This window comes from Coptis chinensis, chromosome 8 (genome assembly GCF_015680905.1).
Source record: "Coptis chinensis isolate HL-2020 chromosome 8, ASM1568090v1, whole genome shotgun sequence".
NCBI lineage: Eukaryota > Viridiplantae > Streptophyta > Magnoliopsida > Ranunculales > Ranunculaceae > Coptis > Coptis chinensis.
This window is the reverse complement of record NC_141463.1, coordinates 78,691,540-78,716,714: the sequence shown is the minus strand read 5'-3', so window position 1 is coordinate 78,716,714 and position 25,175 is coordinate 78,691,540. Positions and strand designations below refer to the sequence as shown.

Below are 25,175 nucleotides of genomic sequence, written 5' to 3'. Positions count from 1 at the left end.
AGGATTTCCTTCATCACATAAACAACCTCATTTTGACTATACAAAATACAATAAAGGGGGAGGTTGTCAATAAGCTCTTGGTACAAGTCCTTTCTCATCTGCGGCCATTCTTCTTGACTTCTTCCTAATGCAATGCAGAAAGCTCTATAACCGTAGTTGCCATCAGGGTCATCGACTCTAACAATGTATTTATGCATTTCTTCAGGAATATCCAACCCGTAATCCTTAGGACCCCTCATCTTTCCAAAGTCTAACCCATCTTTCATATTTCGTGGTGTGGTTATTTTTGGAGAAGGCTTATTTCTTGGTGTGGTTGTTTTTGGTGTTTTTGGAGAAGCCTTATTTTTTGGTGTGGTTGTTTTTGGTGTTTTTGGAGAAGCCTTCTTTCTTGGTGTGGTGTGGGTGTTTTGGGTGGGCATAGTGTTTGGTTGTAACGAGACCCACTCTTTATGGTCACGTTGAGAATGTTCAAAATGAGATGGATCTCGCTTTGAAGAGTTCTCATCTCCAGTTGGAAGCTTTCTCCTGCAGCTACCTTTCGGCCGACCTTTGGTTTTTGCTTCCTCACGAGGCAATACTAGTAATGTACTTTCTGGTACGACAATCTCCATAAGCTTCCTAATCATAACCCTCTGCTCTTCTTCAGAAACCATTGCAAACCTTTTCATGAACAAGTCCATTAAAGGTGTAACATCGGGAGCAACACATTGGGAGAAACAAACAATATTTTCCAAAAGGGGTCGATACCAGTCAAAGGGATGGACCGCTCTTGCTCTTCAAACTCAATTAATTCATAAGCACATGGTAGTCCATGGCTCATGCGCAAATAGCACCAACACCTAATCTCTCCATCTTTAACTCATTTTACGCGGGTATCTATTTCTTCAAATAGCAAGTCCAAACACTTGCGTGAGACAAGGCCTCTGAGTTCATGAAGCAAAGGAATCCGGTGGTGGTGCTGAGTTACAATCATACTCCTCTCGAAGGTAGCTCTAATCTTGGACATCTGGATCTCTAGAATCGGGTGGATTAAGCTAAACATACTCAAAAAATCATGACAATTTGCATTTTCTAGTACACGCTTCACCTGAGCATGAGACCCTTCAACTCTATTGGTCATTGTACTCCCAAAGTGAATGTGTTGGTCAGTCCAACAACATACGAATCGATCCCTATGAGGAAACCAAGTCTCTTGCAAATAACTAACAAAATTAGAGTACTCAACCCTGTAATATTTTTCTAAAGCATCCCATCTACGCTGGAAAATAACCTCTGTCTTCGATTTGACTACAGTGTTCCACGAGAATTGGGCCTTCTCTACAAGTTCTATAGTTGGAAAAATATCGTAACATTTTGAAAGGATGCATGTAGCGATATGTCATCTACATAGATGCTTATGTGTGTTAGGGAAAACTTTGTCAGCGACACTCATCAGGGCCAAGTCCCTATCAAACATGATCATGGATGGGCTTATGTCACCAAGCAAGCCACTAAATTGATTCATAGCCCACTCATAGTCGACTATTGTTTCAGACTGAAGCAACACCTGACACACGGTGAAAGACTTCCACGTTGAACTCACCCTAACAAACTGTACGGAAGGCCACCGATACATGTTAGTTTTGTAAGTAGCGTCTAACATGAAAACTGTTGGAAAAGTCTGAGCCAACTTAACATCTTCTGGATGGGCCCATAACAACCCCATTATCTCTTCGGTATTCTCATCCTGTCTCAACTCCTCAAAATAATATTCTTTTGCTAACAACTCACGCAATCTCTGCAATTGTGTGAGACCATTCATATCCAATTTCCTCACCTTCTGCCTTGTAGTGTAGACTTGGGATATACTAGATATGTTTTCATGATACCTATTCTTGATGGAATCTAAAATTTGTTTAGGTTTTATTCCACACTTACTCATATCTGACAAGTACTCGAACTCTGGAACGGTCAGACGAGTAGCAAATGCATGTACTTCAAGGGTCTTCGTCAATACATAGTTGTGAATACCATTTCTAACTTCTATTTTCCAACTATCGATAGTGCCGCATTGGAAAACACCTTTTAACTTAAATGGACATCCCGATTTCTTGGTTCCCGACCTTCTCTTATTAGCCTTTCCTTCTTGTGTGACCGATACACACCTGAGCACTCGCAAGCCAAATTCAATTTTGCTACTCGGTTTCCCTTGGCACACTCTGACTTTTCAATGACCACAACAACATTAACTTTTTTTCATCTAGCGGTTGCTCAACCGATTGCCTCGCTACGTGTATGAAAGACCTAAACACATAAAAAACAACAACTATTATTAATACACTAATAAAATTACATTTAGAAAATTAAAAATAAAAATAAATCAATGCCTACTCCATCTATCATACCTCTTCCGTAGAAAAAATTTATGTTGTATCACTTAAAATCGGTTGACAATCCACGTCATTCGAATTTGCAGAGGATCGGTTCTCGGATAGCGGCAAAGAATCCTACATATAGAATAAAACAAGAGTCTCAAACAATTTGCATTTAGGTAATGAGGGATTTCAAAGTCACCAAAAAAAATGAACTTCACACTAAATTTATTCCAAACGACCCAGCTATATAGTTCCATAGAAAGTCCAAACGACCCAGTCATGTAGTTTCATATTGTCCCCAAACGACCTAGTCATGTAGTTCCATAGTGTCCCCAAACGACCTAGCCATGTTGTTTGGGCTCGAGTTTTGCATTCATTCATTCATTCAATCAATCAAGTGATTTACATTCATTCTAATCAATGCTATCTTGTAGATTCATTCATTCATTACTCGACTAGTCGCATCTTCAAATTCTTCACCTTCACCTTCAACATTTTGTACCACTTCTTCATTTTCAACATTTCTTCTATTTTCTCATTCTCTAATTTGTTGTTGCACCTTAAGCATTACCTCAAATGCTTCTTCTTCATCTTCATTTTCCATTTAGGATTTTAAGTGGGTATTCTATGTAGATAAACTTGAGTATTCTATGTAGAGATATTTAAAATTTTGATATATTTCGAATAATTGAGTGAAATATGTTTGTAAACCCTAAACCCTAAACCCTAAACCAAACTAGTTTATTATTCACAATTGGAAAAAAAAAATGGAAAATAACAAGTTTAGATATAAAACAAATTATTATTTTAGATTTGGATAATTGAGTTAAATATGTTTGAAGTTAAATTTTTTTTATGTTGGTACGAAATTTGTAAACCCTGAACTCTAAACCCCAAACCCCCAAACTAGTTTATGATTCAAAATTTGAAAAAGAAAATAAAAAATAACAAGTTTAGATATAAAATAATTTATTATTTCGAATAATTAAGTGAAATATGTTGGTACAAAATTTGTAAACCCTAAACCCCCCAAACTAGTTTATGATTCACAATTTGAAAAATAAAATAAAAAATAACAAGTTTAGATATAAAACAATTTATTATTTCAAATAATTAAGTGAAATATGTTGGTACAAAATTTATAAACCCTAAACCCCAAACCCCAAACTAGTTTATAATTCACAATTTGAAAAATAAAATAAAAAATAACAAGTTTAGATATAAAACAAATTATTATTTTAGATTTTGGCATGTTTGATTACATGTTTTAACTTGGTTATATAGATAATATGTTATAACAGATAAAGAGTACAGAGTGCATGTAATTGTGTTGGTGTAGCTAATTGTGTTGTTCCTAACCCAATTTTTTAAATTGGATTTCAATTTTCCTAATTCAATTGGGATGTGTTGATAATTGATCATTACTAATTCAATTTTGCAGATAATTGTTTAAATAAATTATTGTATACTTATGATCGGTTAATGATTTGTATTATAAGAAAAATGTTCGGTGTTTATGTATAAGAAAAATGTAATTTGTGTTTATGTAATAAATTTTTATTGATTAATTGGGCTAATCATTAGTTAATCAGGAATTTCCTTGGTTGAGAACTTCTCAATTATTTTAGTCTAAACGACTTCACCATATCGCCCCATAGAAGCTCCAAACGACCCGGCCATACCGCTTCCATGTAATACCAAATGGCATGGCACAGCCGTTTTAATGCACACACAAACGATGTGGTCAAGCCATTTGAGTGTACACTCAAACGATATGGTGGTACCGTTTGACACTCAAACGGCATGCTCAGACCGTTCCATGGAGATTCTAGAGAGCCAAGTCTCAAATGACAGGCTCAGACTGAGTGCATGTATACTCAAACGATATGGTGGTATCGTTTGAGTGTATACTCAAACGACGTGGTGGTATCGTGTGAGTGTATACTCAAATGACATGGCGGGATCGTTTGAGTGTATACACAATCGACATGGCGGGATCGTTTTCGAGGGGTTCATTTTGGCTAGACCGGTTGAATTGGTTGCTGGGCCTGGACTTTGATGGCAAACTTGTAATATGGCAAACTTGTAAAATTTCTTTTTTTTTGGGGTTGCCCAATCCAATTTGATGAGTGCCCGATTGAATGTGCCAAAGTAATCTGCTTGAAAGAAAGCATTACTATGTAAGTTTTGATCAATTGATCCTATAACATGCACTGCTTTGTCGATCTGGAACTCTAACCTTCTAAGATGTACCAGTGTACCACCAACTTCTGTAGCTTTGATTCTACAAAATGGAAGCAAGAAAATTCTGCAATCCAAATCAGAAGATTTCTATCCCCAAAGCACGTACTCCAGCTCCAAGACTGTCCGCTATAGTTACCACTTTTCTACCAACGATCTCTCTTAACTCAAATTCTATGGGAATTTGTTCTTCCTTCAGTTTAGAGAAAATCTAAATTGTCCATAACAGAATAAGTGTGAGAACTAAGTCATTGTATGTCGACGTACAGATACTTAACATGCACGGGGAAAAAAAACCCGTCTTTCCCAAACAGAAATACAAGGAGTAATCAAACTTCTAGTACAATAGAAACTCACATTTCATGTACTCAACCACTTCAAGTCACAAGTTCTGAACATGGTGTTAGAATATTTGTATCAACACAGCAACTAGAGTAGAACAGAAGGAACAGTAGACAATGACAGAATTAACAGGTAATAACCAAGGCGCGGATTAGGCTGTTCTTAAGGAAAGATTTCGCCCCTTCCAATGGTGTAGAAAGATAGTAGTGGCGTCTTCCTCACATGATTCAATGGTTAACAGCAGTCTGACTTTGCACTAGAATAGACTACCCTCTAGAACAGCAATATAACTCTCTCTGGCGGCTACAAGAAGAAGAGAATAAGAATAGGATAGGTTATAGTTTCTGTTTCTCTGAGATGGGTTTCTGATCTGTTCAAGTCTATCCCCTCTATGGACTCACAGTCCTTTTATAGATGTTAGGTCGGTCTCCTAAACAGATAAGGAAGAGAGAGCAACTCCTAATAGAACACCAAAACTTGCTGCTCAAGAAAAAAACAAAACAAGTTTAGGCAATTGGTCAAACCACTACCCACAACAGTAAGCCCAAGTCCAAACCTAAACCCGACCCGATGTGGTGGATAACCAATGTGGGACTATCTATTATGCACTAAAGTGGAGAGAACATTATTTGTTCATCTCCTCCACTTTACACACACACACTAGTATTTAGAAATACACAAGAGATTCCAACACATGGCACATACTATCAAGTAATACTCACTTGAGGCATTACCATGGTATATACAGATAACACTTTGGAGAAAGCACTTCTAGGCCTGACCCTAGAATAAAGTATCACTAGAGTATCATTTATCTAAATATTAATCCCTTTGTACGTTTTGAGACATTGATACTCCTGCAGTTTGATCCGATCCCTTTGTTTATCTATAACATGAGTATGAATAATGAAAGTACATGGAGTTTTCCAGTAGGTCACTTACCAATTCACCATTGATGTAGACCTCAAATGCATCTGTAATATCGAGAGTACGACTACTAAAGCATTTTGAGCATTCCAAAGCAATAAGAAGAATACTCCACATGGCATCCCCATCCTTGGAAAGATATGATCACCAACAGCTATAACTGCAACAACTCCTAGTCGAATAGCTTGTATTAGTACACGAATTCAGGGACTCGATGGTTGATAGTGAAGACTAACGCTGATCCCAGGAAAATATGTTTCTAACATCTCTTTTAGTATTGATGCATTTACACTGCAAATATGTTGGAAATGTGAATGGATTTGTGTCCTCATGGGTTTGAACCCATGACCTTATGTATCTACTACACTCTAATGTGGGGGGCTTTAGTCCCACATTGGTTACTAAACTTAAGACTCTTAAGTTTATATTGGTTGTGTCCTTATGGAGGGATAGTGTAGAGAGATATAAGGAGGTGCTCGCGCGCACACAAGGCCTCCTTGGTTTGGGGGCTCTCGGGAGGTGGGAGCTCCAGAAAACCTTAGTCTTGGCGTGCTGCGTGTGCCGCCGCAAATCCAAGGGGTGCAAATCCACCTAATTGGGCTTCGCGTGGGTGCGTTGCGGCATATTTTTATTGGTCTTTTTTCCAAAACTGTAACAGTTACAAAATCTTTCCTTGATTCGAGTCAAACCATAAATCAGGCAATGAGGAGTCGTGACTCTCGCCTTGAGTTGCGTTTGTCAAATCTATAAAAACTAAGGTCTCTCCTGTTTATCAAAAGGGTAACACAACATTATTTTTCCTCTAATTAAAAACTTGTCTGGAGTATGCTGAGAGTTCTTGCAGAGCTGGTCATTGGCTGGTGACACGCTCATCCACTGTTGTATCCGGGAGGCGTGCGGCGAGGCAAAAGCAACCATACCGTGGCGTTTTTTCGTCTTAAGGAAATTGTGTCGAGCACAATCCTCAGTGATAAGTTTTACTTGCATTCTTATTACTGTTTTTCGATACTAGTTTGTACAATCTTAAGACGAAAAAATTCATTGTCTAGTAACGATCTGTTATTATCTAGTATTGTGCTCGTTTGTTCTTTATACTGCTAAAATGGAGAAACCTAGTGGTAAGTCCATCAAACCTGAGATTTTTATGGCAGAAATTTTAAGTTAATGGCAGATGAAATGCGGTTTTATCGACTACTCTGAAATTGGTTGAATGGATTTCGATTGAGAAACCCATTTCAAATGAAAATGAAGATGAACCTGGTCGTTCTGGTAGTGTGGAGAGATGGGAAAAGAAGGATTATTTATGTCAAAATTATATTCTTGATTGTCTTTCTCTTGATTTGTATGATGTTTATGCTGTGTCTATGACTACTACAGAATTGTGGAATTTACTTGATAAGAAGAATGCTACTGAAGATGCAGGTTCTAAGAAGTTTCTTGTAGGAAAGTTTCTGGAATTCAAGATGGAAGATGGGAAATCTGTTGTTTCTCAAGTGGAGGAGCTGCAAATAATCATTCATGATATTTTGCAGGAAGGTTATAAAATCTCCAAAGGTTTCCAGGTTGCTTCCATCATTGAGAAACTCCCTTCCTCGTGGAAGGAGTACAAAAACAGTCTCAAACATAAGAAGAAAGAGATGACCTTAGAACCTTCGGATCGAGGAGGATAACAGGAAGGCTGAAATCAATGTGGAGACTTCAGAAATGAAAGCTAAGGCTAACCTAGTTGAAGGTAACGCTGCTAGTTCTTCTAAGTCTAAATCATCTAATTTCCAAGCCAAAAAGAAACCATATGCGAACAAGAATAAACAGTCCCAACCTCACTTTAAAAAGAAACCTTAAAATCCTGAAATTCATTGCTATGTGTGCGGATCAAGAGGTCATATAATACTGGGATCAAATTCAAAAAGGTCCAAATGATGGGAAGAAAGATAAGGCACAAGCAAATGTAGTTCGGGATGGTAACTTTTTCTTGTTGTGGTTCTTGAGATTAACTTGGTGAGTAACATGATCGACCGGGTGGGTAGACTTTGGGGCTACCAAAACACATCTGTGGCACTAAAAGTGCATTTCGTCCTTCACTCCTCCGGGAGAAGGAGAAAGTCTATTCATGGGTAACTCATCGCTTCTAGAGTTGAAGGAAAATGGGACTGTTAATTTGAAGTTCACTTCGGAAATGTTCTTAATTTGAAGGATGTTTTTATGTTCCCGATATTAGGAAAAATCTGGTTTTCGGTTCCCTTTTTAAGTAAGAAGGGTTCAAACTTGTCTTTGAGTCGGACAAATTTGTTCGACTAAGGGGAACCTTTGTGGGTAAAGGTTATTTAGATGAAGGCTTGTTTAAGCTCAATGTAACTGATTTTGATTTAAATAAAGCATCTACTTCTTCTTATATGGTTAAGTCATTTGATCTGTGGCATAGTAGACTTGGACACGTTAATAATGTTTCAATTAAAAAACTGATGCATCTAGGTAACATATCCAAGAATACTATTTCTGAAAACAAGAGATGTGAAGTATGTGTAGAATCTAAATATGCTAGGAAACCTTTCAAAAAGGTAGAAAGAAACACTGAGTTGTTGGCATTGATTCACACTGACTTATGTGATCTTAAAGGTTACATGACTAGAGGAGGTAATAAATATTTTGTTACATTCATTGATGATGCTTCACGTTTCTGTCTTGTTTATCTTCTTAAGAGTAAGGATGATAGCTTAGCTAAATTTATTTCCTTTAAAACTGAAGTTGAGAACCGGTTAGATAAGAAAAATAAAAATAGTTAGGTCCGATAGAGGAGGTGAATATTCGGTCCTTTCAATAAATTTTGTGAAAATAATGGTATTGTACATGAGACCACTGCCCTTATGCTCCCCAATCCAATGGGATAGCGAGAGAGGAAAAATAGGACTCTCAAAGATATGATCAATTCAATGATCAATAGCTGCGGGGCTTCTATGAACCTATGGGGGGAGGCTTTGCTAACGGCATGTTATATTCTGAATAAGATACCTTTTAAAGACACAGATAAAACTCCATATGAAATGTGGAAAAATAGGACACCGTCTTATAGATTCTTTAAAGTGTGGGGGTGTTTGGCTAAGGTGTCTATACCAACACCCAAGAGGACTAAACTTGGCCCTAAAACTGTAGATTGTGTCTTTATTGGGTATGCACAAAATAGCAGTGCCTACAGGTTTTTAGTTTTCAAATCTAAAAATAAATTTGTTGATGATAATACCATTATTGAGTCTAGGGATGCTGTCTTTTTAGGATAAATTCCCATTTATTGAGAGATCTGGAGGGACTCCGAGTTCTTCTAGACTTGCTCCTAGAGTTCGAGAAGATTCTTCTGCTGAAGATGAAATTGAACTTAGGAGGAGCAAGAGACCTAGGACTAACACCTCTTTTGGACCTGATTTCCTTACTTTCTTGGTAGAGGATGATCCTCAGACCTATTCAGAGGCCATGTCATCTTCTGATGCGATTTTTTGGAGGGAGGCCATTCTAAGTGAATATGAGTCCATTATAACCAATAACACTTGGGAGTTGGTTGAGTTGCCCCCTGGTTGTAAAACTATTGGAAATAAATGGTTATTTAGAAAGAAACTTAAGGCAGATGGATCCATTGATAAATATAAAGCAAGATTAGTAGCAAAAGGCTATAAACAGAGAGAAGGGTTTGATTTCTTTGATACCTACTCTCTGTGGCGAGGATTACATCTATCGAATGTTAATAGCTTTTGCTTCTTTCGTAATCTAAGTAATTCACCAAATGGACGTTAAAAACGGCATTTCTAAATGGGGAATTACAAGAGGAGATATATATGGATCGCCCCGAAGGGTTTGTTTTAGAAGGCCTTGAGAGAAAAGTTTGTAGGCTAAAGAAATCTCTTTACGGTCTCAAACAAGCTCCTAAACAGTGGCATGAGAAATTTGATAGTGTGCTAATCTCTAATGGTTTTAATATTAATGAGAGCAGATAAATGCATTTATTGTAAATTTGAGAAACAATCTGGTGTAATTATTTGTTTATATGTGGATGACATGTTGATCATTGGAACCAGTTTAGAGACCGTCAATAAGACTAAATCTTTTTTGAGTAAGCATTTTGACATGAAAGATTTGGGTATTGCTGATGTCATTCTTGGCATTAAGATTGTGTATAATTTCGATGGAATTACTTTGTCTCAATCTCATTATGTAGAGAAAATGCTTAAAAGATTTAATCAATTTATTTGTGTACGCGCGAGAACACCATATGATCCTAGTATACATTTGACAAAAAATTTGGATTAGGTGTATCTCCTTTAGAGTTTTCTAGGGTTATAGCAGTCTCATGTATCTTATGAAAAGACTAGACCCGACATAGCTTACGCCATAAGCAAACTTAGTAGATACACCATAAATCCCAGCAATGAGCATTGGGATGCTCTTATAAGAGTATTGAGATATTTGAAATATACTTCAAATTATGGTGTTCATTATGGCGAGATATCCAAATATTTGAGGGGTACAGTTGATGCCAATTGGATTGCTGATTCTCGAGGAATCTAAATCCACTAGTGGCTATGTGTTCACTATGGCGGGGTGCAGTGTCTTGGAAATCATCTAAGCAAACTTGCATTGCCCGTTCCACTATGGAATCTGAGTTTATAGCTTTAGACAAAGCTAGTGAGGAAGCAGAGTGGATCAGGAATTTTTTGATGGATATCCTGCTTTGGCCTAAACCTGTTCCACCTGTCTCTATTCACTATTTCACTGTGATAGCCAAGCTGCTATCTTGAGGGCCAAAAATTCTTCCTATAATGGGAAATCTTGACATATTCGTCGAAGACATAACACTGTGCGACAGTTGTTAAGAGATGGGATCATAGCTATTGACTTTGTGAGGTCAAAAGGAAATTTAGCTGATCCTTTAACTAAAGGCCTAGCTAGAGAGCTGGTTTTTAGTACATCGAGGGGGATGGGGCTAAAGTCTTTTAAAGACTAATTGCCTATTTAATTAAATCACCGATAACTGACACCCAACCTTCGTGAATGGAGATCCCAGGATCAAGGTTCAATGGGGAAACAAGTTATCTGCGTGATTTGTGGGGGTACTACACCTAGAGTGAAAACTCTGTACCCATCCCTATGATGTAGTAGTACCTTCTGTATCATTTAAAGGATGAGTGAATACTCTTAATGCTTTCTATAGCTGGTTTTTCCAGTGGGGTGTAAAGATACAGTACACTCCTGATAGAGGCACCTATATGAGTTCGGAAAGCCGCTTCCTATGAGAACTTATAGGCTTGTTCTCTAGAGCACTCATGAAACCGGGAAGCTCATGGCTATAATGAGCCAACCGAGGGAACTCTATGATGATTTTTTTTGAAGTTATGTGTGTTACTGTTGACTTGGCTTACATATATGTTGAAGCAGTTCAAGACTATGGTCACCGGTCAACTAGTAATCAAACAGACAAACACCAAGCGAAGGTTCAAGTCGTATGACACCTTGACCCATTCATTTTTTTCATACTCCGACATTCTTGTTTTGTTTTTTTTTCTTACGTTTCTTAATAATTCCATTCATGTGGGGGATTGTTGGAAATGTGAATGAATTTGTGTCCTCATGGGTTTGAACCCATGACCTTATGTATCAACTACACTCTAATGTGGGGGGCTTTAGTCCCACATTGGTTACTAAACTTAAGACTCTTAAGTTTATATTGGTTATGTCCTTATGGAGGGATAGTGTAGAGAGATATAAGGAGGTGCTCGCGCGCACACAAGGCCTCCTTGGTTTGGGGGCTCTCGGGAGGTGGGAGCTCCAGAAAACCTTAGTGCACGTGTGCCCACACACGTCGCGCGCAGGGGGGGGGGTGCAAATCCACCCAATTGGGCTTCGCGTGGGTGCGAGTACTATTGGTCTTCTTTCCAAAACTGTAACAATTACAAAATCTTTCCTTGATTCGAGTCAAACCATAAATCGTCTGGAGTATGCTGAGAGTTCCTACAGAGCTGGTCATTGGCTGGTGACACGCTCATCCACTCTTGTATCCTGGGAGATGCACGCTTGAGGCTGGCAGCAACCATACCGGCGGCGTTTTTCGTCTTAAGGAAATTGTGCCGAGCACAATCCTCAGTGATAAGTTTTACTTGCATTCTTATTACTGTTTTTCGATACTAGTTTGTACAAAATATACAAAAAATCAATCAAATAATACAATCAGCAAAAACTAGGGCTGGTCATCAGGCTCGATGCTCGTGAGCAACTCGGTGCTCGACTCGTTTTGGGCTCGGCTCGAGCTCGCTCATTTTAAATTATGAGCACGTTTTACAGCTCGAGCTCGAAATCAAGTAGTTCGCGAGCTACTCGAAACTACTCATATTTTAGATAATTTTGTTAAAACATAGGATAATTGTTATAATAGTGTGTTGAATTTTAATAGCTTATCACATATTGATTGCAACAATAATGTGTTCACCTTATAATACTTGTTAGATAGAGGTTCATTGTTATTTCAGTGAATTGTAATCACACTCTCGTATATCGTGAGATTGTCTCTGCATATTATTTTGATATTTAGTAAGTAATATATATCTATTTTTGCTCACTTGTATCTAGAATATGTTCGAATTCAAACTTATGCATGAACAAAACAAATCAAATAAATATTGAAAACTTGTGATGGAGTTCGAACATATAGCTCTAAACCATCAAGATCTAGACTCGAGAGCTACTCGGATACTTGATGAGCCAACTCGAGCTCGGCTCGAAAAATTTGAGCTCGACTCGAGAGACACACGTGCTCGACTCGAACTCGCTAAAGCTCGACTCGACTCGCTCGATGACCAGCCCTAGCAAAAACCATTAGAAATCTTTAACAAGAAGAATAGTACAGAAAACAGATTGCCTTGTCCTCGACGATTTTACAGAAAGCAAACCAGAGAATCAACAAAAGCAGCTATAATCTCTAAACTACTTATAAGTTTAGTAACATCAAATCAATAAAGAAAACAATTATCAACATCCCAATTTTGAAACAATAGAGCATTCACTGAATTGGTGTTTCTTGTTAATTATAATGCCAGGGCTACATCATCCATCGTCATGTGTTATCTAACATGTGCCGAAGAAACACTTCGATTCTTAAACCCCAACAAGAGAAATCAAGAAACAACTCATCAAGATCAATAATGAAGAAACACATAATCAATTCACAAGTTGGGCATTAATTCTTCAATTTATCAAGAAAGGTCATATTCAGCTCATTTATAAGACAATGCAACCAGAACAGAACAAAAAAGAGAGACCTGGACTTAACAGTCTGGCTGTGATAGATATCCATGGTAATGCCATGACCAATTCTTTCATAGTCCTCATTCATGATCTGCATTACAGCATTCATCAAACAAGAACAAGAAATGAGATAGTTTCTTTGAGTGTTTTTCAAGAAAGAAAGAAAGAAGGAGAAAGCATACTGGTTTGTTTGTTTACCTTAAAAATGCTGTATTGTTGATGAAGGTGGTGGTGAGGTTGATTAAGTAATTGAATAAAGAAAGCAATGAGACACACATAGAAAACAAAGAACACAATGAGAGTTTCTCTCATTTTTCTTTTTTCTTGTTATTGTTAGAGGAAAGAAGAGGGTTTGCGTACAAGCTACTCTCTCAGTGTGTGTGTTTGTGTGTACAGAGTTTCAAAAGCATTTCAAAAGAAAATAAAATAAAATAGAGAATATTCTCTTTCCCTCCTGTTTCTTAAAAAACAGAGTTTCAAAAGAAAATAAAATAGAGAATATCGCCGTCTGTGGGGGGACCACGTGGATCGAACCCACGACCACGTGGTTAAAAGCCACGCGCTCTACCACTGAGCTAAGAAGGCAACTACGTGGAGTTCTAACAAATTAACAAATATATATATATGGAGTCTACTGGATGACTATACGCTTTTAAATTAAGAAGACTATCCTAAAAATTATTGAAAAAGAGGTGGTTCAATTTTAATAGAGATCGGGGAGCCTAAATATGAGAGATGTAATTTAAATAAACAGGTGGTTCTAAAATCTTAAAATTGAGAGATTATAAATCATTCTAGAAGGAATGCAGGATAGAGTTGTCAAACGGCTAAACCTTAAGCGGGCACTACATTTGGGATACTTCTACAGTGCACAAACATTGTGAGTCATGGTTTTGAAATTCTTACTGACAAACATTTGTGAGTCATGTTGTTGAAATTCTTACTCAGCTTATGGAGACTGATCGTCAACACACCTACCATATAATGCCACGTTATTTATCTTACAAACATGCAACATTTCGTGGACGAAAAAATAAAGCATTTTGTCCTCAATTCTCAATGGAGACTAGAGCTTGCAGTTGAAAATTGTTTATAATTCCAACTATATCAAGAGGAACGCCCATTCTATACTCAACTCGATGTGGTTTTGTAATTTCCCTCCCCTCCCTCCCCAAACACACACACAGAGTTGGCCATCGTTGCGGATTTGTCAACAAATATTTAGTTGGTCGAAATTTATGAACCTTTTGGTTCTTAGATAAAATTTCCAAACAAATATTTAGTTGCTTGAAATTTGGAAGAGCTGAAAATTAGAAATGTTACTTAAAATATGATATTAGAGTGTCAAAAATAAAATTATGCAAGGCCTCCCGAACCTCCGCCAGATGTGTTTAAGGATGTATATCTTACTGGAAATCTCTCTTTCTTATTCTGGCTATCAAATTTTTTATTTATCTCTATCCGTTTTTTTTCTATTGAAGACAAGATTGTAGATATTTAGTAGTTGTCTATAAGACTTACACAACATACTATGTAGGATCCTTGTTAAATAATTGACTCCTCGTGTTTTCAAGGAATATTAGTTAGTTGCTTAATCAGCATAATATAAGTATTTTAATTACTTGATTGAACTAGTAAATTTGGAAAAGCGTATCTGAATGTGAATTTTTTTTTTTCTTTTTTTTGTTAATCATCACATATATATATATAATCCAGAGGTTACAAGAAATATATCAGTGTTCAGAATGTTCCATAGCCATGGTGGCGGATTCTGAACCCATTATGTGAAACCAGGATTAGATCTACCCTGCGCTGCAAGCATGTGGGCGCGCTACTTTATTTCCAATTCTGTTAACCCATTTTATACAGTAGCTATCTACAGTAGTTAACAGTTCTAAAGCATCCAAAAGTAGTAGTTGAGAAGACCATGATATGTTAACATTCTTCTTCTCCAAAAAGGTGTTTACAATTTGGGAGTCAGTTTCCACTTCCAAGTTCTATACGTTAAACTTTAAGCTCCATTTGATGCCTTGGAGCACTCCTCTGCATTCTGCTTCTTTTGGATTGCTGTCTCTCCCATGTTCTGATCCTGCAGCTAAAAAACGTCCATTAGAATCCCTTAGAACAAACCCATAGCATGAGGGTCTTCCTTGTATGTACGTTGCATTAGTGTTTAGCTTGACATGATTAATGGCAGGCGGGATCCAGTGCATTTCCTTCTTAGGATTCAATTGTGGTTCTTGCAAGTTCTGGTTCACAGTGGAATCAAAAAAAATATTTAACAAGCAGAGAAATTTTGAAGAAGTTTGGTCCTCTTTTTTCATGAAAAATAGAGCATCTTTCCAACCAAATTTTCCAATACAAGTACAAACAAAATTTTGTCCAAAGTTTTTTTTATTAATGGGCTACTTTGAAGGTGGATTAAACCACAAGTATATCCACTATTTTACCTGCAAGTACTGAAATTGAGATAATCTGACACTCCAGGGGATAGTTGCCCATATTTTCCTAGTGAAATGACAAACTAGCAATATATGATGTACAGATTCCACAGGCATTCCACATAGTAAAGAAGATTTGTCATTGATATGAATAATTTGAGCTAGATGTTCCCTAGTTGGTAAGATTTCATGATAGCATTTCTAAGCAAAAAGTGATTCTCTTGGGCAATGAGTGTTATGCCAGAAAACTAGGTTAGTTGTAAGAATGATTGGTTGTGTATTTTGAGATCTCAGTAGGTGATACATTGACTTGACTGAGTGGGAATCTTTCTTTGTGAGAGACCATTGAAGTTTGTCTTCTAGTTGTGATCTTGGTAGGTATATTTGTTGTATGTAGAGGCTGGTTAAGTGATCAAAGAGTTGATTAAGTAGGTTGATATTTCAGGTTCTGGTGGAGTGATTGATGAGTTCTAACACACATTTGTAAGACTGGTTTGGTATAATAGAGTTTGGTACTCTCCCTTTATGCATACCTGGAATCCAAGAGTCTGTCCACATGTTGATAGTATTGCCATCTCCAGTTTGCCAGATAGAGTTATCTTTGATCTTATTAAGTATTTGTTGCATACCATACCAGAACCAAGATCTATTATGGACATGTGGTGAGTTTAAGGTAGTAGAGGAGTTGAAATACTTACCTTTTAGCTGCTGTGCTAAGAAGGATGAAGGGTTAGAAATGATATACCAAAGAATTTTACTTAAATGAGCTAAATTATCTAACTGTGCATCTCTAATACCCAAACCACCATGTCTTTTAGATTTACAAATGAAACTCCAATTTTTGAGATATAGGGGATGCTTCTTACCAGTACTAGTTCCCTACCAAAAGTCTCTTTGAAGGGCATTCATAGTTGTTGTGACCTTTAGAGACAGAAGAAAAGTACTCATTTGGTATGTAGGTATAGCGGATGAGATGGACTTAATGAGAACTGTTCTAGCTGCTTGGAGAGCAACTTGCTCTTCCAACTTGAGATCCTATTATTAACTTTATAAATAAGACTGTTGAAAATCTCAGATTTAGGCTGCCCAAGAAAGAGGGGGGACCCAAGATACTTTTCCTCAACTTGGATGGATCTCATATTCAGTAACTGCTTAATACTATTGGCTTGGTTCAGGGGAAATTTTTTGCTGAAGTGAACCCCAGATTTTTCAAAATTTATCTCTTGACCCGTGGCATTACCGAATTGCTCTAGAGCATGAAGAAGCTCAGTTGCTTCTTCCATGTTAGCTCTACAAAAAATGAAAGCATCATCTGCTAAAAGAAGATGTGATATAGCTGTTTCTAGAAATCTTGATCCCATGTATTTTATTATCAGAGATCTTTTTTTCTAGAATTCTTGATAAAACCTCCATACACAAAATGAAAAGAATAGGTGATAGGGGGTCACTTTGTCTGAGACCCCTAGATGATTTGAAGTGACCAGTTGGAGTGCCATTAATAACATGAGAGAAATGAGAAGAGTTTATACATTGATTTATAAGATGTACAATCTTTGGATCAAACCCCAAAGACTTAAGCATGGAGAGAATGGTACACCAGCTGACTCTGTCGAAAGCTTTTGAACGTGAGCTAGATGAACAATGTTGATGCTCATAGTTCAGGAATTCGGAATTGCCAAAGTCCCGAAATCCGGACAGTTCCAAAACCGGAATTCCGACTAAATCTCACTCCAAACACTTGCAAAACCGAAATAATACCGAAAATTCCAAAACTTTGACACCTTCAAAGTCTTCATAACATTGGACTATTTTGTCTCTCTTTTCTTAAACAACCCATACCACACTGAAACGATAAAAAAAAAATGCAAAACCAAAACAAAAACGAAAAAAAATGATATCCTCTCAATCCACTCCCGTTTTTCAGTCACTGACTAAATCACTCACAACAATTTGCAATATTCCAAATGAGTCCTACTCATTCGAACCACCCCGACAGTTTTCCAACTACTCAAAACGACTCCAACTAATTTTAAACCATTTCCTCCGCTCACCTGAAAACCATTCCACGTCATCAGTACAAACAGCTTTAAAAGGAATAGAAAACGAAATAAATACGTCATGTGAAGTTTTGTTAGTGTATAGAAATAAAAGTAGGATTTATATACTTATTAATTGTCAATCATTATGTGGAATGTTACAAGATTCTGGGAGAGCTATTGCTGGCTGGTTAGCTTTACTTGACTCTGCTGTATCTGATCATACTAATTCTGATCTTCGTAAGAAGGTTTTGGATCTTTCTCGAGATATGAAACAAGCTCAGTTCAGAGTAAGTTGTGATTTATTTTTTTTTTTTTTTAGTTTTTTTTTATTGCAAAAGTGTATTGGAAGAGATTTTTATACGTAAGGTGGTGTAGGTGACGGAGAATGAAGAGAGGGTGTATTGCACTTTACAGAAGGAAGTACTAGTTAGACCAACTACTAAAGCAGTCGAGAGTGCAATAGTCATGGATTTAGCGCGGGCACTTGGGATAGATAAAGATAACCATGCCGAACTAGAGGAACAAATCAAGCTCTTGAGGAATGATATTTCTAGCTCGAATTCAGTTGCTGAAAAAAATATTTTAACGTCTCTGGAGAGAATTTTCCGTAGTTGGGCAATTGAGCCGAATGTTGGGAGTAGAGGTTTTGATGTTGATTTTGAAGATGATGCACATTTTCAGCCTTTCAAGAACTTCCTTTGTCCATTGACCAAAGAAGTAATGAAGAATCCAGTTGTTTTAGAATCTTCTCAGAATTATGAGAGGACTGCAATTGAGTATTGGTTTCAGCGGTGTTTAGAGGATGGTCGTGAGCCCACTTGTCCAGTTACAGGACAGGTCCTCAAGTCATTAGAGCAGAAAGCAAATATTGGTCTTGCTGGAGCTATTGAAGAGTGGGTTAATAGAAATGTTGATATTCAGATTAAATCATCTGTGCAATATCTTAATGAGGATTCCCCACCAGTGGACTGCATTGAACGAGTGTTGGATAATATGTATAAGGTCTCTGAAGAGCATCCTTCGTGCAGATACAAAATACGAAATGCAGGAGTCTTAACTCTTATTGTTGAAATGCTGAAGAATTGTTCAAAGAGTATTGATTCACATTTAAGGAGCAAAGCTCTAATGGTTATGCTTAACATGTCTAAGGATGACGAGAGCAAGGTATATCTCTGCTTTGATAACTTTAGTTTTTTGTTTCGATTTTCTTCACTATGCTTTGTAAAAGATACTTTTGCTCTTTTAGAATTTTGGACTTTGTATGATTCATACCATTGAACTTGGTCATGCACAGAGCTTGATATTCTTTTCATGACATATTAATGTGTTTGGCCCTTGTTTAGTGAATCTTACAACTTCTCTAAAAAATGTTTGTGAAACAACCTCTTTCAGTAAAAGTTCAAGTTATGAAAAAATTTAAAAGAATGCGCTTAGGGTCTTAAACTTGTACAATTAATGTTCCATTTGTAATGAAAATTTGTTCTTGTTTTTTGCTTTTACCTTTCTCATGTAGCTAAGAATGATTGATGACGGTATGACTAGACTGGCTATACACAGCCTCATTGGAAGCTCAGAAAAAGAGAGGGAGTACGCTGTTAAGTTATTACTTGAGTTTTCAAGTGATGAAGCATATTGTTCAAAAGTTGCAGCAGAGAAAGGGGCTTTGGTTTTTCTCTCGAGAATGGCAGGAGATTTAGAACATCCTTCTTTATCTTATTTAGCGGAGGAAGTCCTAAAGAGGGTGGAAAAGGTGGAGGACAATGTTCAACATTTAGCTGCTGCGGGAAGATTTGAACCTTTGCTTAATCGACTTTGCAAAGGTATGTTCCGAGCTTGTTTGTTACCAGATTTTACCATCCTATTTGTGTTTAGTGAGCTTTTTCTCGGGTGAGTATGAGAGTATCAGCTAGTCATCCCATGTCTTCCCCCTTCCCTCTATCTATGTTTCAAATTGGATTATTGATGCACTGGACAGCCCAACTAAGGTGGCATGTCAACCTATCAATTAACACATTGCAGAGAAACATGCATCCTACTTTTATTGTATGTACTTAAAGAGTTAAAGTATCCTAAAAGTTTATAGGCTTTGACTTTGTTTAAGTCTGATAGTTTTTTTTTTCAATGCCCAGGTAGTGATGCTATCAGAATAGAAATGGCGTTTATGGTGGGAAAAATGACATTGACAAACACCAGTAAAGAACAAATTGGAAGGCAATGTTCAAAAGAACTTGTTGACATGCTATATAAGCCAGAGGGAAGGGTGGAAAGCTTGCAAGCATTGTATAATCTATCTACTTTGGATGATAACGCAGCCATTCTTGTTGATTCTGGTGTCCTCGTTCCTCTTACAGACATTCTATTTAAAAATCAAGATGAGGTTCATGACCTGAAGGAATTGGCTTTATTGATAATAGCAAACATAGTAACGAAGCCAGGGCACTGGGAACTAGCATCTGTAAATAAGGAGGGGTTTTCAATGCAGTCGGAAGCCATAGTTTACAGTATCATGGGGCTTTTAGCTCATGCGTCTTCTAAAGGTCAAGTTGCAGTTCTGCAGATCCTTAATGGTATTGCATCTTCTCCCCAGGCATCAGGTTAGGCTCTTGATTCCTTATTGAATAAGCTTTTCCCAAATGATATGATTTGATGTTATCAGGATGCTGGATTTGAGATATATTGTCTGTTTCATTGTTATAGTTAAAGTGCATATGTAATGAACTTGTTGCAAAAGTTGTGAAGACTTATAATTCCTTTCTGTGAGATATTTTATCAAGCGCTCTTCGATACTGTGCTCGGATATGAAGAAAACATACATCTGGTGTGAATATCAGAGTATTTGAAAAGAAAATGTATTGCATATACATAACCTTTTGAGATTTGCATGATAAATGAGGCAAAATCTTATAACTGCAAGTATGACATGGCACATGATGAAGTGGCATCCATGTTAAATGTGTGAAAAATGCACTATTTTTGAGATTTTCATGGTTCATGCACAATGATACTTGACAAGTTAGATGTAAATATCTCCCAAGAACACTTTGTCCGATTCATGTCTGTTCCAACCTGAAGTTCTTCCCATTAAAACTTTTTACCACCTCGAGAAAGACAATATGCTCCTACTATTATCATATTTCAAATTTTCAAGTGCTTTCAAGATATCATTGTTAAACAGATCTCCAGTTAGGCACTTAGCTAGTTACCTAAAAAAATTGGGGAGAACCTTTTCCCTTAATAGTTAATACTGTCTTGTGCATCATCCATGCCTCTCTTTGGATGTAAAATTAAATATATCTGCAAAACCATTAAGTTTCCTCTTCAGCCAATGGCCTCGAGTCTCCACTTCCCTATAGACCACATATTTACTAAATGGGGTACCATTTCTTGCACAGTCATATCTGATATACTAACCCAGTTCCATCTCTCTTACAGAATCAGTAGCCACTCATATAAATTCTGGTGGTGGCATTAAAATGGTCATCCCATTTCTTGGACACCCTGAAACTGGCCATAGGATTTGTGCCTTTAAGCTTTTAAGGATCCTTTCTGAAAAGTTGGGGCAAATTTTGGCTAATGAGCTGAGAGCTTCTAACGACTTCCCCTTATTGAAAGACAAGCTATTAGACACCCAGTATACGGATGGAGAGAGGATGGAAGCTGCGTGCATACTTGCTAACCTTCCTTTAACTGCTGATGAAGTGGAGTCAGTCCTAGGAACCAGTCTCATAGGATGGACAGTTGCAGCTCTCAAAGAATATCATCACAGCTCGAGCGGAAGGACCTCCCGTTCTACGTCACTTGCGGTGGAAGGGCTTCTTGGTCTGTTACTGCAATTTGTGAGATACCATGACCCAATAATATTTGCTGCAGTTCAAGAACATTGGCTTATGACTGTCTTCAGAAACCAGCTTAGCTCTTCCTTGCAGCCAAGAGTGAAACAACGAGCTGCCCTTGGACTGAAGTATTTGTCTGAGTCTGGGAGGACACTGATCACATCTCTAGACTTGGAACCCCAACCTCCTCGTGGGTTGTTCTCTTCCTTGATGTATTTGTGCGCAAAGGCACCAAAGGCCCCACTAACATGTCCGATACACAGCGCGCCATGTGAGGATGACAGCCAGTTTTGCTTGCTTAAAAGCAACTGCATTAAGCCCCTGGTTGATATTTTGTATGATGAAGACACTAATGTTCAAATAACTGCAGTGGAGGCACTATCCACGCTCTTGAATGATGATACCTCTTACAGTCTTAAGCAGGCTGTTGATGAACTGGAAAAACTTGGAGTGACTGATGTGGTGATTGATTTGTTCAAAGTGGTCAGAACAGGGGAACTTCAAGAGAGAACAATTTGGATGGTGGAGAAGATATTGAGAGTGGAAAGTGAAACCAATCAATATTCTATTGATCAGACGCTAGTGACAGCCTTGGTGGAAGCTTTTACACACGGTAATGGTAACACGAAGAGGCACGCTCAGGATGCACTAACTAATCTGAAACAATTGTCAGTGGTCAGTGGGAGGAGCCATAATCAAGCTCAGATGCGAGCTATCAGGCGCTGAAACAAAGCAGGTCCGAAGCTGCATCTATATTGTATTATTTGAAAATATGGATCACATGTAAAAAGGTGTATCTCTCTAATTCACATGATTACGCAATTAAAATTGAAGTGAGAAATGTTGTATCCATTAAAGTAATCAGATTGTCTGATCTGGGAATTGTATAAAGATGGTCCTTGCCAGCACACAACACCTCAGAAATTACCATGGAGCCCGGGTAAGAAATGTTTGGACATCTTCCTCAACAGAAAGAAGAGAATTGGGAACTATCTTGATTACTGGTCTGTGCCCTGTGGTATAATTTCATCCTGATTACGTCTGTTTGGGACGTGCACCATGATCGCCCATTGATGAGGTCATTGTCCCACTTTTTGTAGTTTGATTCATTTGTTTGTATACATGCTAACATGCATATTTGTGCACATTATCCCTAAAAATTGTGATTACAGTCATCCTTGGGCAATAATAGAGGCTTTCCATAAGGTTTTACAAAGTTTAATTTGATAGATCATAGATAGTGATCATATGATAGTAGATCCACTCTATAAATGGTTCCTTCCACTTCAGTATGTTTGTGTCCTTTTGGTAAACCTAAAGTCCAAAATGACTTTTGTTCCTTCCACCTTGGACGCCCTTTCTCACTCAAACTCTGCTTCTCTTCCTTACTTACCAATATGTTATAATGTAATGGTGACCTACTTTGTAGTTTGCTGACAAGCTTCTAATTCTGTAGCTTGTTTAGTTCATGGATGTGATGAATCATGAATGATGACTATGGCATGTTACAATGTTATTGTTGAATAGTGCAGACTGTTAACCTGGCCAAAAAATGAGATAGTTTATCATGTTGATGTTGATTCTGTCAGCAGTATCTGTGCTTGTTTTTGTGTGATACAGTCATACACTGGGAATGTTGACAGAAAGCAAGAAACGATAAGAGACGATGTGGGTTAATACTTAATATTCACCAATTCCTATTGCCGGAAGTAGTGAATAAGTGATCCTCGATCTTGTTCAGATCAAAATATATAGGATCAATTTCTTGGACCCAATATTATATTAGCTCCATTAACAAACCAACAGAACTGTATATGTTTGGCCTAATCCATGTATTGTCTCACTTGATGAGAAGACATCTATTCTAATAGATTTCATCTTGTGCTTAGATGTGACTTAATCTAAAAGATCCATGTGAGGTCTCTAGGGTGTGATGTTAGTGCTAAAGAGAGTATGATAACATTGGATTAAATTGACTCTTGTTGTTCTGTTCTTCTTTTTTAGGCTAAGTGCCAGGGAAACAAGAATTACGCATATTATTTGTATCAACCACACAAATTGATGCACAACCTGGAATTGTCGAATCTAGATTTGGAAGTCTAGCTCGAAACACTTTCCGTAATTACCTTTTGAAATTGTGATCCCTATCAAATTCGTGTGTTAGAACTTAGAACGAGTTATTGGAGTTTTATTGCATACAATCCAGGTATGACATCCCACCCCTTTTTGAGTTTCAGAGACCACATCTCTGTCAAGGGTAAGCTTCTGCACGGATCCTTTGCAAGTTAGTATCAAAATTTAATTGAAATCAAAGAGTATTAATACTATTAATACTGAGTAGTGGAGAATGTTTCCAGTGAAACACGTTAGTCCCCTTTTTTCTCTAATGGGGACACCTTAGCTTTTCCAATAATTTGGCAAAAAAAAAAAAAAAAAAAAAAATTCTACGCCTCTTTTCCCAATTTCAATTTCAATTTCAATTGTTCGTAACCCAAACAAAAAAACAAAAAGTAAAGTCCAAAAATAAAAAAAGGAAAGTCTAAAAGGAAACCCTTCACAGCCTCTTTTCCTCTCTCTCTAACCAAGAGAAGAGAAAGCTCTCACCATTGCCCCTCCCCTCTTTCATGGAAACCCTCATCTCCTTCCTCTAAAACCAAAACCCTTCTTCTCTTTTGCCCTACAACTTTGTGCCGCCAGATCGAGATCGAAGTAAAGGTATGTGTTGTTTGAAGTACTGCTCTATTTTTTTTTCTACTTCGGGTATGGTATTTTTTTTCTTTGTTTTTTCTTAAAAACAGTTCGCTTGAGAAAGGGAGTACATTGAAATTACAACAATACTCATTCAAGAGGTGTTGTTTCATTGGGATGCTTATACATAGGTACTTTGCGTGTTTAAATTGTCTGTTATAGATGATTATTTATTTTGTTTCATTGGGATGCTTATATAGAGGTCTCACCATTAAGATTTTTTTATGTGTATGATTACAGATGATTCTGATTTGGAAAAACCATAACGTTTGAAGAATAATGTCCAATCACCTACGGATGTAAGTGGTTTGTTTGATTTTTGAATAATTTGTTGATTAGAGCTGTGGTGCGGTTACTGAGAGTGTTCTTGATGAGGAAGATTGGATGTTGTCGCACCGCCACCAAAGAATTCAATTGATGTGCGGAAGCTGGAGGATTCAATAATTATGTAAGTTTCAAAGAATTAGATTGAGTGACTTCTCAGCAATTTCACAAATTGGTTAGGTGTATGAATTTTACAAAGCATTCTTACGGGGATAACATGAAATTTTGCTGAGTATGCAACAAGAAATACTATATGCTACATGGCAATTATATTTAATATATGATTCTTGCTCTACCAGTGGCTCATTTCTTTGCTACAATTGTTGCTTTACTAGAGAGCGTTATATATGATTCATGCTCTACCAGTGGCTTATTTCTTTAATTTGCTAGATTTGTTTCTTTGCTAGAGTTAGGAAAGTTTTTGCCTTTTTTGCTAGGCATCTTTGATTAAATTCATCTCAAATGTAGCCATCTTTTATAGCATAATATTTTTTAGTAATGAGCATTAAAAATTCCATGACTCAATTGACACTTTTTCTATTGTTTTTTAGACGGGCGTTTTTGAGTATTTTTTTTTGCCGAATTATTGGAAAAGCTAAAGGTGTCTTCATTAGAGAAAAAAGGGGGTTGACGTGTTTCACT

At 37.3% G+C, this 25,175-nt stretch overlaps 2 protein-coding genes, 1 long non-coding RNA gene and 1 other non-coding gene across 4 annotated transcripts; 2 read left to right on the top strand and 2 right to left on the bottom strand.

The window, feature by feature from the left end:
* Positions 1-13,650: 13,650 nt before the first annotated feature.
* On the bottom strand, positions 13,651-13,733 carry TRNAK-UUU (transfer RNA lysine (anticodon UUU)). Its single transcript has one exon. It is a non-coding gene; the product is annotated as a tRNA-Lys (tRNA).
* Positions 13,734-16,533: 2,800 nt separating this feature from the next.
* On the bottom strand, positions 16,534-16,950 carry LOC147483272 (uncharacterized). Its single transcript, XM_086579520.1, has one exon. The coding sequence runs from the start codon at positions 16,948-16,950 to the stop codon at positions 16,534-16,536; it is 417 nt and encodes a 138-aa protein (XP_086435646.1).
* Positions 16,951-17,412: 462 nt separating this feature from the next.
* On the top strand, positions 17,413-22,677 carry LOC147483271 (U-box domain-containing protein 44-like). Its single transcript, XM_086578076.1, has 5 exons — positions 17,413-17,915; positions 18,004-18,792; positions 19,142-19,448; positions 19,758-20,222; positions 21,061-22,677. Exons 1-5 carry the CDS (start codon positions 17,481-17,483, stop codon positions 22,185-22,187), a joined length of 3,123 nt encoding a protein of 1,040 aa, XP_086434202.1. The 5' UTR covers positions 17,413-17,480; the 3' UTR covers positions 22,188-22,677.
* Positions 22,678-24,034: 1,357 nt separating this feature from the next.
* Positions 24,035-24,810, top strand: LOC147483270 (uncharacterized). The gene is made up of 4 exons (XR_015203483.1): positions 24,035-24,176; positions 24,260-24,340; positions 24,450-24,508; positions 24,589-24,810. It is a non-coding gene; the product is annotated as an uncharacterized LOC147483270 (long non-coding RNA).
* Positions 24,811-25,175: the final 365 nt, after the last annotated feature.